Source organism: Dendroctonus ponderosae, unplaced genomic scaffold (genome assembly GCF_020466585.1).
Source record: "Dendroctonus ponderosae isolate FM_Combo_2020 unplaced genomic scaffold, Dpon_F_20191213v2 Dpon_F_20191213_7, whole genome shotgun sequence".
NCBI classification, from domain to species: Eukaryota; Metazoa; Arthropoda; class Insecta; order Coleoptera; family Curculionidae; genus Dendroctonus; species Dendroctonus ponderosae.
The window spans coordinates 6,032,684-6,044,194 of record NW_026018916.1 but is presented as its reverse complement, the minus strand read 5'-3'; the positions used below and the strand labels follow the sequence as shown (position 1 = coordinate 6,044,194).

Here is an 11,511-nt window from a genome sequence, read left to right as displayed (position 1 = left end):
TTCTTCACCGTGATCGACTTTACACTTGGATATTGCGCTTACAATAAATTGTTGCAATTTCAGTAAGAGCAACATAAATTTTATATTTTCGTTCTGCTGTTTTGTGTTGGTGACGATTTGTAGATCAAAGCAAGGAGCCAAATTCTTTACTTGGGCCTGTAAAGAATCGACTACTTTTCTTTATTAATTTGCTACATTTATTGCATGCAACGCAGACTTTCAACATGTTGATCACAATTAATAGAAAAATTTCCTAATTTCTTGTCAACTTACTTGGAGAATCTCTGCCAACATCGTCATTGTATCGTTGCAAGCAACAAATACCCCCGAAAATTTTCATAATCCGCAATAATTTCCAATTATCAATCAATTTCATTTTAAATTCAAGGAGTATTTTTATCGGAAAACCCCCGGACACGTTGAAGCTGCGGCTTTTCTGATGGGAAATATTTTCAAGTAAAAATGATAAGGTTGTATTTGTACTGTATAAATGTATTCCATATACACCTTGTCTAAGCCCGGAAGAACCAGTAAGTTGCTTAAATCGAGAAAAAGCTGGGCAATAACAAGACTAAAAAACTTCAAAACTGTTGATACAAATTCTCGGTTCTGATTAGTTTTAAAAAATCGTTTATGTTAGAGCATAACCACTACATTTTTTTATGACAAATTTAAGCCTTTGTGAAGAATTTGCATTTACGTTAAACCATCATCAAATATATTTTTTCAACAAAGGTTTTATCTATTTATTAGAAAGTTCTAAAAGTTCTTAAAGTTCTTCTTTTTTAATATAAATTCGGTACTACTTCTACTAGTTAATGGATTTTTTTTAACAATTGTTACATATTAACTCTATTCATGTTGCTGGCATTTGTCTTATTGCTTCTGGCTACTCTTTTGATTTTTTTTTTCTATTATTTAATATTAATTTGAACTGTTATAGTAATAGTCTCCAAAAGGTTACAAACCAAATAATATCCGACACTGTGAGTAGCAGCGCTTACAATACAGGTCCGTATCAACAATTTGTTGACGATTTATTCAAAAACCTGATCCAAAATTTACTAAATTTTAACTAACGAATTAACAGTAATTAAATGTTAAAGCACTTTTTTAAAATAATCAAATAGGGCCTTAATTGCTATGAGGAAGTGCAATCGAGTTTGCCTTTGTTTGATATTAATTAAGTCAGGCTCAAAACTAAATAAGTCCGAAACGAAAATCTCCATCAAGCTTGCCAAATAGCAATTTTGTTGACTTTTTAATACTTTTTTCGCATTTAACCTTCTTGGAATCATTGACAGTCTCTGATTTTCTATAGCACACGCTATATTTGCGCCTACAGAAAATACTATATGATATATAAGAAAAAGTAAAATAAAAGTCTGAAATTTTTACATCAGACACTAAACCATGTTGGTGGACGATTCGCTAAAAAATCACAAATAATTCCAAATTACTGGCATTAAAAAGAAGCAGTTGTCATGACCTGTTTTCCTGAATTCATTCACGCCTATTCAAAGTACATTTAACAAATGCCCATCTCAAATAACATGCCTTTATATGGCCAAAATAGAAATACCTGGATAATTAAATTATATTGAATAGTCTGGACCCTGAAATGTTGGTTTTTGGTACCTTCGTGTGTCGAAGCGTGTCTGCGTGTGACCGACCCGATCGGAAGTTCCCATAAGGTACGACCTGTACAGGTGCCATCGTTTCTTTTGCCCCCTTCGTCTATTATTTCCGGTTCACATAACATTTCACTGAAATGCCGATACCATCATATTATGGGAAACATTGCAAGGGTATGTTAACTGAAGTCACACGTTTTTAGTGGCAGGAAATTCAGAAAGTCGGACTTGGAAAAAAGCTTGAAACGATCATGACATTCTGGTAAAGTTCTACACCCTTCAGCTTTACTTCCACATTCTAATATTTTTCCGATTTTTTCGTGTCCCGAATCCTTATGTACACACGACGGCAAAAAAGATAAAACATTATTTCGCTTTGAAATTGCTCTTTCTCCTATTCAGAGCGACCGAAAAAAGCTTCAATAGAGTCGGGGCTTTTGAAACTTTCCTTGCTTTGGCATTATTTAAGTAAGTTTTCACTAGATGGATGAATCGATTTGTCTTGTTTATCAAGTATGGTTTACAGTGGTTGCTAACAGAATTTTATAGAAGGGTGAAATTTTCAAATATTAGTTATACATTTTAAGAGAAGATTTAAACAATTTTCTCGAGCTTCCAGTTCACTAGAATATATCAGTGTTTAGTCAATCACAGCTTTAATTTGTTCCACAGTGGTACTTACTAAAGAAGTCTACAAATACAACATTTCCTTATAAAATAAATTACGTCTTATCTTCATCTTCAATCTTCAATATATAACAGCAAAACTATACCAGAAAAAAATGGTTATCTTATATTCTCAAATTCATTTTAGGACTACAAATGGCATAATGCTAATTAAAAAACATTTCTGATACTTATTTGTTGTATTGTAAATAAATAAAACATGTTTCATTTTTTCAATTTCAATACAGCAGCAAGACACAATGCAGTGTAGCTTAGTAATGCCTGAGACAACTGTAAATATAGACAAACAGGAAACGCATTAGCTGAATAAACAGCATAATTTGCCTTGTCAACTGCAAAATGCTTCAATTTAACCAATTTCTACCAGCCAAACATTGATTTGCTTTCAGACGAGGCGCGTACATGGACTTCAAATTGTGTAGTAATTTAAATCATTAGATATTAATCAGAAGACAAAGAAATAGAAATATTATTAATTTGATGGAGCTTTTCGACATAAAGAAATAATGAAGAATTACTTCAGTTGAAGTAAGTTTGCTGATGAATGAATGAATTTCCTAATGCAACAACAACCAAAAGCATTTATAAAATTAAAACGGCAAAAGGCCCGATTGCAAAATTTAATTAGTCGAATAAAAGTCCAGTCGGATACACAAATATCGCAAGATCTTTTTCTAAAATTTAAGCTTAGAAAATTGATTTTCTCAAAAATCACGAAAAGTTTAAACAAAAATGTCTCACAAATCTTTGCTAAAACATGCAAATTTTATGAGGATTCCAGAGCTGATGTCAATTTTATTTACTTCTTATTCGCGTTCCTTTATGCACAAGCTGAGGATCGATGAAGCAATGGATTATTTTAATTTAACGAAATGTTCAACTTAGTACCGAAAATATATTCAGTTTGTTAAATGCGTACAGTGCTTGTTTTACAAAATCCTAATAACTTTTGAAATTTGTATTCTGCCACACACATGATGGTTGCTAACTCGCTATTATCTTCAGGTAAATTTTTTGAATTTCCCACCAGTAAATTTGTACATGCCCGATTGAAGTTGCCAAAAAAGCTAAGTAGTTGCATATGGAGTTTTAAATTTTTGCAAAGCAAAAATTCCAGTTTTGAAACAATGTCGACTCTATTCCCTAAACTTAGAGAAGCTCCAACTGATCCCGTAAGTGTTTGCCAAATATTAGCAGACTTTTACAAAAAACGTTCGCAAATTTCCGATGAAGTCATGACTTTGGAATTCTCAGTTTTTTTTCAGTATATTTTGCATAGTTCTAGCAAAAAAATAGAGAATTTGGCACGAAGCACTTGACTTTGAAATAATATTTAGCGATTATTACAAGAATTATAACATTAGCAAGCGACTTATAATAATCGTCACTTAAAACTATTAATTCACGATTAAACATGCACATTGGAAAGTCAGTGTTTATTATTCAGTTTAAACTGAGTAAAATCAACCAAAATGAACCCAAACCATGCAAATTGATTCAAACCTGATTTTTTTGCACCACTATTTTTGATCAAATACTTTTGCGTCTTGTTAAACAAATTATATTTAAAAAAAAACTTTTACTGCAAAAAATCTAGCAAAGTGTTAAAGAGACCAAAAATAACGAATGGTAAAGTCTTTTAACTTCGAAACTATATTTTATCTGACCGAGTATAAAAATAATTTGTATATATTTTCCTGACTGTATTTCAACTTAATTCAAAAGAAATTCCCGGGTTCCAGTCAATTTTATTGTTGACCATTTAAAATATTACTAAAACGTTTCGGTGTTTTCCTCCACCGTCTTCAGTTTGTCTAAAATATACATTCACAGTCGTTATTAGTTTAAAAGAAGAGCTCTGTTAAATATACATACTAAAATACAAATTACAAACAAATTAAAAAGTATATTAAAATCGTTTGAATCTTTTGGGATTACAGAACAATCATGTGTGGGAAAAGATTAGAATTGATTGCTTAGATATTTAAATTTTATTTACATGTCTGGTTCTTCCTACTTTCACATTTGGCAAGCCACTGAAAAATCTTTACTTCGTCCAATATCGAGCAAAAGAATAAAAAAACCGTTTATAATATTTGGCATTTTTCTTTGCATTCTGAGGATCACTTGGTTTGCATTTCTTCAATATACCAGGTGTTTATATTTTATGTAGTTGATCTAATTAGTGTATATAGGTGTTCGTTTAATTAGTGCATGATATATAGAGCTAAGATTGTCTGTGTCTGATCTAAAATTCATTGCATTCTGATGTTTTTTAATTTGTATCATTTCATGGATTCTTCTCCTATTATAATTGTCTTCATTGATTAATATTTTTGTGTTATCATAATCAAAACTATGTAACATTTCTTGCGCATGTTGTGCTAATGCTGTTCCATTTTTTTATAAAAATAATAAAGTACTTTTTGTTTGTCACAAGTGGATTTTTGGGGGTGCGAAACATCCTGCAGATGGAAATCTGATAATTTTCATTGGACGATACATTAAGAAAACATACACCCACCATATACCATGTAAATTTGATATTCCTCAAAATTTCAGTACTATGATGATCCGAAAAATAGGACAGTACCTGCGGATGCCCGATTTCACAACGCGAATGCAACTGAATGGTGTTTTACATCGTTTGTAGACCATACCAAGTGCCTTCGACTTTTGGGTGAAAAGTAAGTTAAACAATGAATTACTTAACAAACAAGTTACTTTATAAAGTTTTGCTCTACAATGTTCCTTTGTTAGTAACGAAATTTAAAATTGAACAAAATCATGTTATTGTAATAAAATCACTAAACAAATCTCCAGCCCGAGCGTATTTTGATATAATATCTTGATCGACAGTTAAATAGAAGACTACTTGCGCATAAATTATTAAAACAAAGAAAATATTACAAAAGATGATCGAAATTTGTCCCGCAAATTCAATGCAAATTTAATTTGAGTATTTTGCATCAAATTTAGAATATTTGAAATTTAAAAATTCCGCAGCGTTTTTTTATGAGTTGATGAGTGGCTCTTTTTATTTAAAAAACGAATTCCCACTTAGCTTCAAGTGGCACGAGAAAACGTTAATTAGCAAATGAAATTAATTTAGAAATGTTGTTTCCGATATTTTGCAAGTATACTTAAAAGATCTCGAAAAAAAGACGATTCGTAGGCCTGTAAAAATGCAAATCATCTGAGACAGGTGAGTAAAAAAATTTACACCAATTTTTTTGTTCTACTTATTGCTTCAATTAAATTAATATTCATCCAAAAATATCAGGCATTTCTCGAACTTTCGAATGCCCCATTCAACCCCTTGATATTTTAACCGAATACACTTAACTTGGGAAAAAAGTCTTTGAGGAAAAAACATAATTTTTCAGTAAATAATGTAGATTTTAAAGAAAAGCAGTGTGATTTAATAGAACATAATTTCAGATGCGAATGTTGCCGGCAATTTGAAAAGATTTTTAAAGCCATATGCCCAAACGCTTGGGTTGAAAGGTGGAAGGAACAAATCGAGGAAGGAATTTTCCCAGTGGATCTACCAGAACCCAAGCAGAAATAATTCAATATGCTGTAGGTAGTTGTTTATTAAAAAGTTAATATAATGCTCTATACGTATTTACAGAAGTTCCTGAAATCGAAGGGCGAGAGCCACTGGTGACACCCATTCATATTATTCTGTATTAAATATTTCATTGTGTATCGATTTTGATTATTCTCTTCCTCCCATTTTTCTTTCCTTTGCATCTCGGTCAACATTTTCTGAGACACTGCGATAGCTTTAAAAGGCAATTTGTTTGCAACGTCTGTTAAGAATCCCTCGACTTCTCGGAATTCGCATTTTCCACCCAGTTCCAGTATCACGCGACCTGAAACCGAAAAAAATATTGTTCAACGACAGTCAAAAAGACAATAAGAGCCCGGCATTTCACACCTGCTTTAATTGGCGTTACGTAATGATCGATTGCTCCTTTGCCACCACCCAAACGCATTCCTTGGCCCCTTTTTGTCACTGGCTGCCAGGGGGAATCCACCCTCCACAGGGCAAACATCCGGCTAGTATCAAGCTGCCTACCAATTGTAAGGCGCATCATTTCAAAGTGGGCCCATTTCAGTCTTCCACCCCCCGTAGCCTAAAACGACAGCAACAAAACTTTAGTCGTCAGAACCAAAACAATTATGAAACCATTACAATAATTCCAAATTGCTTATGTTGCAGAAAATTATGAGTCTCTTCTGGTCCCCTCATGTATCTCAATCGTTTCTGCATTTTTGGTGGTCTGATATTAGGTGGTAAATTTGGGATTTTGTCAATAAATCTCAGTTTGGGTTTCTCAGGCATTTCAATGTCTGAAATCATTGATGTTGAGTTAAGCCTTTCAATTAGAGGAATCCATCAGTTAGAATTCATGGAATGCGAAATGTGCTAGTATTTACCATCATAGGTGGGTGGCGCTCTGAAGTTTTTAAAGCCGCATTTTTGCACTAAGGATACAGCTGGCGCTAAAAATCCACAATATGATGAATCTCTCTAAAATATGAGTATATGGAAATTACCTCTAAAATTAAATACTTTTATGCAGTTCATTTTGAGGAGTTTGTAGGTTAGGGACATGTTAGGGAGAAATGTTAGGTTATGCCGAAACCATAGATGAAGACAAGTAGCCGAAATAACCAGCGGTTTTCGACGTTGCCGTTAGCATGTTGGCAAAGAGTTTAAGATAAAATGGTACAAAATACACTAGTGCAAGGGAACGAGCTGCCTTCTCAGCAGCTCCTCCTTTCTCAAATTATGGAATGAAGGTGGTTTCGTTTCTGATATTTTTTCTAACATGGAAATAGCAAAACCAAGGCAAGAAAATTCAGCAACTTAGTGCATCCTGGCAACATTCAAATTGAAGTCATATAGATACAGACAAGTAGATAGAAGTGTCATTGAATTGACTGTTCGGTACAGGGCCTGCTCACTCTCAGCTTTCCTGAGTTCCGTGTTACGCGTGCCCGCGCCTCCAGAAGTGCTGGCATCGACAATTTTGGAGATTTGGCGACAGCGCGTATCGAGTTCAAGTGATGCTCACCGTCAGGCAGCTATCATGATACAATGAATAAATTGTATTCATTGCAAAACCCAAATTTGGTAGGTGGTTAGTTGAAAGCCCAAGCTTAGAACAGTCATTTAAAAAAACTGATTTTTTCGGCATTTTTAATGATAAATTAACTTGAATAACATCTGAATTTGGCGGTTTAATCACCAGCCCGCATCGCTGGCGGCGCGACTAAATGCGCTTTGCCGTAATCGTGAGATTTGCAAGCTAAATAGTTTGATAGACAGTTGACAGTTTTTTTGTATGACAGATCACAGAGTAACCTCTGTTATTCGGTATTCGTTTTTGGAGGTACTTGTAGCTTTTTACCAAAATATTTATTATTTAAATTAAAGCAATGTTTATAACGAGAGTTCTTTTAAAAAAAGTGAAAGCAAAGTAAGTAGCAACTCTTCGCTTGATGCTGATAGTCATATACCGGATTTTCCAGAGACATCATGGTCCAAATGGAAAGTTTGGTTTCTGGTCATACGTTCAACAAAATTAGGCCCAGACTAGCCGATAAACTGGAAGTAATCAGATTCGACCCTTACGGTAACAAATTTTATGCTAAATTGTATATTCGTATGTCTCATTGTTATTCAGAGGTTTACGGTCGCGTTAACTAACTTTTAATTAGTCTCTGCTCACGTAATTGACTAGTTTATGGCATTAGGCCTACGTTGTAGTGGCATTTCTTGGAGAAATTCATTACCAGATTTCGATCACAGAAGTTTGCAGTTTTCACACCTTTCATAACTCCGAGACTGTAGTAAATATCTGACAGTGAATTCTCGTTTTGGTGCAGATACCGGCTTAACATTGTTAAAAAGAAAAATAAATCTAACTAATGCAATCCCAAATATAAATTTGGCAAATCGTTTATGTTCGTGTTGTATGAAGCTAAAAGAATGCAGGTTCTTAACAGTACAATCTACATATGAAAAAAGCAATATGTATACGTAAGCAATAATTTAATGGTAAAATATAAATAATAATTTTATACAGCTAATAGCTATTGCAAAAATATAAATTTCAGTCAATTTTTCTATTGGAAAACATACAAAAATAACTCCTGCACTTAGATAATGAAGCATTCCCTACTAAAACGCGAACCAGACACTTCAAGCAGAGCCTAGTTAAAGTGAAATAATTTTTTTTCCAGTCCAACAAGAATGCGTATACAGAGAAAAGAAGAAGGTTCGTAGCATGTAAAGCACTGGGATTTAAAAAGTTTTATAGCGTTCAAAAAGTGTAAATAGATGTGTTGATGAATTACCCGTTCAGTTCCTTACCCGCACTGCATTAAATGCACAACATCGAGTACTAAAGTTTAATTTATTTACACTGTGAAACTTTCGCATAGAGGCAAAATTACATGAAAAATGTATGCCACTTTTTACACAAAGTAAACTTATTTAGCAACTCTACTAAATTACCTTAAATCTGCGCATTTAAGCAGATGATTAGTCGTATTGAAATCATTGAAAATTACAATGCAATAGCCTCATTATTTATATGCTTAGCACTAAGAAACAATTTTTCATACTTCAAAATAAAACGAAAACATCTTGGAAGCCATCCCGATTGCAATCTTTAAGAACATTTTATCAATTAACAAATAGTCGGCTACTATTGAGTACTCACGGAAATAATTTAACGTCAATACCTTTCATCGAAAGCACATACTTTTATTATCTTCAATTAAAGTAAAAACTTTAGATGATTAAACAGACCGCTTATTCAGGATTAGCTCAAGTCCTAACACTTTTTGTAATTCATATAATTCAATCACTATTAGTACTCCTAGAACTGCGAGAGAGCTCACTGTCATTTTCCATATATCATAGAGCTTTCCGATGATACTCCGGCGAGGCATTACCATAATCTTGCAGATTAAACAATTGTGCGGCATTTTTTATTGTGTATTTGAGGAAGTCCTGGATGTTTTGTAGCAGAATTTGTATACTTTTTTCATCTAGTGGAGTGTAAGCTAACATGGAACCGAGCCTGGAAATGAAATATGCTCAGACTGAGGGTAGATTGTCTTAAGCACGCAGAGAAAAGGTAATTACCGGACAAAGAGCCGTAAAAGATGAATGGCCCCATAAATCTCTGACATAGGCTTGCCCGGATGCTCCTGTAGAATATCTGCATACTGCGGGCGTTCGAATTTATATAAAAGTTGAGTTCCGAGAGTAACATTGAAGTACTCCTTAATTCCTGGAACACAAATATTTAATTTCTATCGCTGTTACATATCTATTCAGATACGTATTACAGATTCAATGGAAGTTTCCTTTAAAAGCGAATACACTACACATAAGATAACAGAACGTACTTTAGCATTTTTCAATTTATAAAAAACATTTTCTAACGGCTGGAACTTTCCATAACTGTCGGATAAAGACGATTATTATAAGATGTTCGGGTATTTTCAAGCTTCTTGAAATTCTCCCGCATCCTTCAGCCATTAAATTATATTATGCATTAACAATTGCAATGATATGTGTTTTCAAACAAATACACATATACAATAATTTTTATCTTGGTCACTTCAGTTTGATGCTGAAATTGCAGAAGTAAATGACTGATACTGACCTCTAACTGTTTCAATAGTGGCACTTTCTTTACTGGTGTTGTTTGATTTGATTGACTTCTTGTAGGTCAGATAGTTTTCCAGAATTTGGTCAACGGTGATTTTTGCAGGTAAATTAACTAGTTTCTTTTGCCGTGTGATTAAGTCCCAGTCATCAACTAGCCACGGTTTTAACTCATCAGGCAGCTTTATCCTAATTTCGACTTTACTTTGGAACGTATCCTCGGACTCCACTGTTGAATCAAGTTTGGCTAACATATGGAAAGAAATATGTAATAAGTACACCCAATGATTATCTGATGAATGATGAACAGCATACCTCTCTTTTTGCGAGGAGCATCAGAGCTGGATTCCGGTCCACTGGAGGGAGTGGTAATGTCCCGTTTGCTAGTTTTGCCCCCTTTCGTGATATCAGACACAGGGGTACTGGCTCTGGAGTCCGAATCCTTCACAGAATCCGTTTTAGATATTGAGTTTTTCTTACTGGTTTTCTTCTGTTTGCCCTGAGCCAAGTGAGCTTTCTGGACTTCTTTCTGACGAGCCACATTTGCCTCATTGTACTTTAGAACACGGCTTTCGGGCACCCATTCGTCCCAACTAAAATTTATCAAAATACGTGTGATTATTCAGAAGCACTATTAAGAAAAAAGGATTTTGCTTTAACGTTTGTATGTTTGGCGGTTGACTTTGCTTGTGTTAGCTAAGTGTATTATGGACAAAGACAACAATCTAACGGACAGCTGGATAGTTAAAACAAGCTCTCCGATTTCTCAAAAACATACTTCTTATTCCATCCGGCATAGTGAATGAAATATCTGACTTGTTTCTCTTTGGTGGTAGTGGATTTGAGGCATTTGGCTTCGTAGATGAGTGGCCCGTGGAAGCACAACACCTTCTCGCCTGAAATAAGTCCAAATGCACATTGCTTCTATAAACCGATAAATCAACAAAGGCTACCTTCTTGAAATTTAAATTTGGGTGGCATTTTATTTGTTATAAACAAATCACAAACTTTAGAAGTTTCTTGGCATTTGATACCAGCACTAACCTAACAACGTCCTCTTCTCTGTTCTCACCGTAGTGATTTGCTAAATCTGACAATGCCGCGGCTGGACGGATAAGTTTGTTAGGGAACTTTTAGTATTAATTGAGAGTTGGACTACTAATAGATGTTTTTATATAAAAACATCATTGGTGATTATCTAAAATTCTGTTGATCTAAAGAGCCTGAAATATATTTGCTGCTTAAAAAGCAATTGTTGGGGAATTTTCTCGTTTTTCCACTTATTCGTAGTTTAATTATAATATTTGTCTTCCTTTTAATTATCTCTTGGTTTACACAATTTTAAGATTTCCTGGTTTTTTTTCCATCGAAAAGGAATTTAACGGTCGATAGGAAATCCAATTTTTAAATGAAAATATCATTCATACAAACATATATTGAAAACGACTTCGTTTTTGAGATACAGTTTGGCAAAGTTAACATTTCATTTTTACT

General features: G+C 33.9%; 4 protein-coding genes across 4 annotated transcripts; 2 read left to right on the top strand and 2 right to left on the bottom strand.

Annotated features, from left to right (window-relative positions):
* The first annotated feature begins 3,345 nt into the window (after positions 1–3,345).
* Positions 3,346–6,030, top strand: LOC109539718 (cytochrome c oxidase subunit 6b-2). Its single transcript, XM_019907660.2, has 4 exons — positions 3,346–3,493; positions 4,884–5,008; positions 5,763–5,903; positions 5,956–6,030. Exons 1-3 carry the CDS (start codon positions 3,449–3,451, stop codon positions 5,890–5,892), a joined length of 300 nt encoding a protein of 99 aa, XP_019763219.1. The 5' UTR covers positions 3,346–3,448; the 3' UTR covers positions 5,893–5,903; positions 5,956–6,030.
* On the bottom strand, positions 5,900–7,253 carry LOC109539716 (39S ribosomal protein L16, mitochondrial). Its single transcript, XM_019907658.2, has 5 exons — positions 6,888–7,253; positions 6,768–6,833; positions 6,523–6,680; positions 6,265–6,463; positions 5,900–6,199 (listed from the first exon to the last, which is right to left on the bottom strand). The coding sequence occupies exons 1-5, from the start codon at positions 6,943–6,945 to the stop codon at positions 5,940–5,942; spliced, it is 741 nt and encodes a 246-aa protein (XP_019763217.1). The 5' UTR covers positions 6,946–7,253; the 3' UTR covers positions 5,900–5,939.
* Positions 7,254–7,704: 451 nt separating this feature from the next.
* Positions 7,705–8,692, top strand: LOC109539719 (39S ribosomal protein L33, mitochondrial; the record flags this gene model as incomplete). Its single annotated transcript, XM_019907662.2, is given in 3 exon segments — positions 7,705–7,813; positions 7,866–7,969; positions 8,580–8,692. Coding segments are annotated over 3 exon segments (195 nt in total). The 3' UTR covers positions 8,630–8,692.
* On the bottom strand, positions 8,372–11,089 carry LOC109539720 (mortality factor 4-like protein 1). The gene is made up of 6 exons (XM_048668256.1): positions 10,971–11,089; positions 10,796–10,913; positions 10,333–10,610; positions 10,016–10,264; positions 9,490–9,637; positions 8,372–9,424 (listed from the first exon to the last, which is right to left on the bottom strand). The coding sequence occupies exons 1-6, from the start codon at positions 10,996–10,998 to the stop codon at positions 9,259–9,261; spliced, it is 987 nt and encodes a 328-aa protein (XP_048524213.1). The 5' UTR covers positions 10,999–11,089; the 3' UTR covers positions 8,372–9,258.
* Positions 11,090–11,511: the final 422 nt, after the last annotated feature.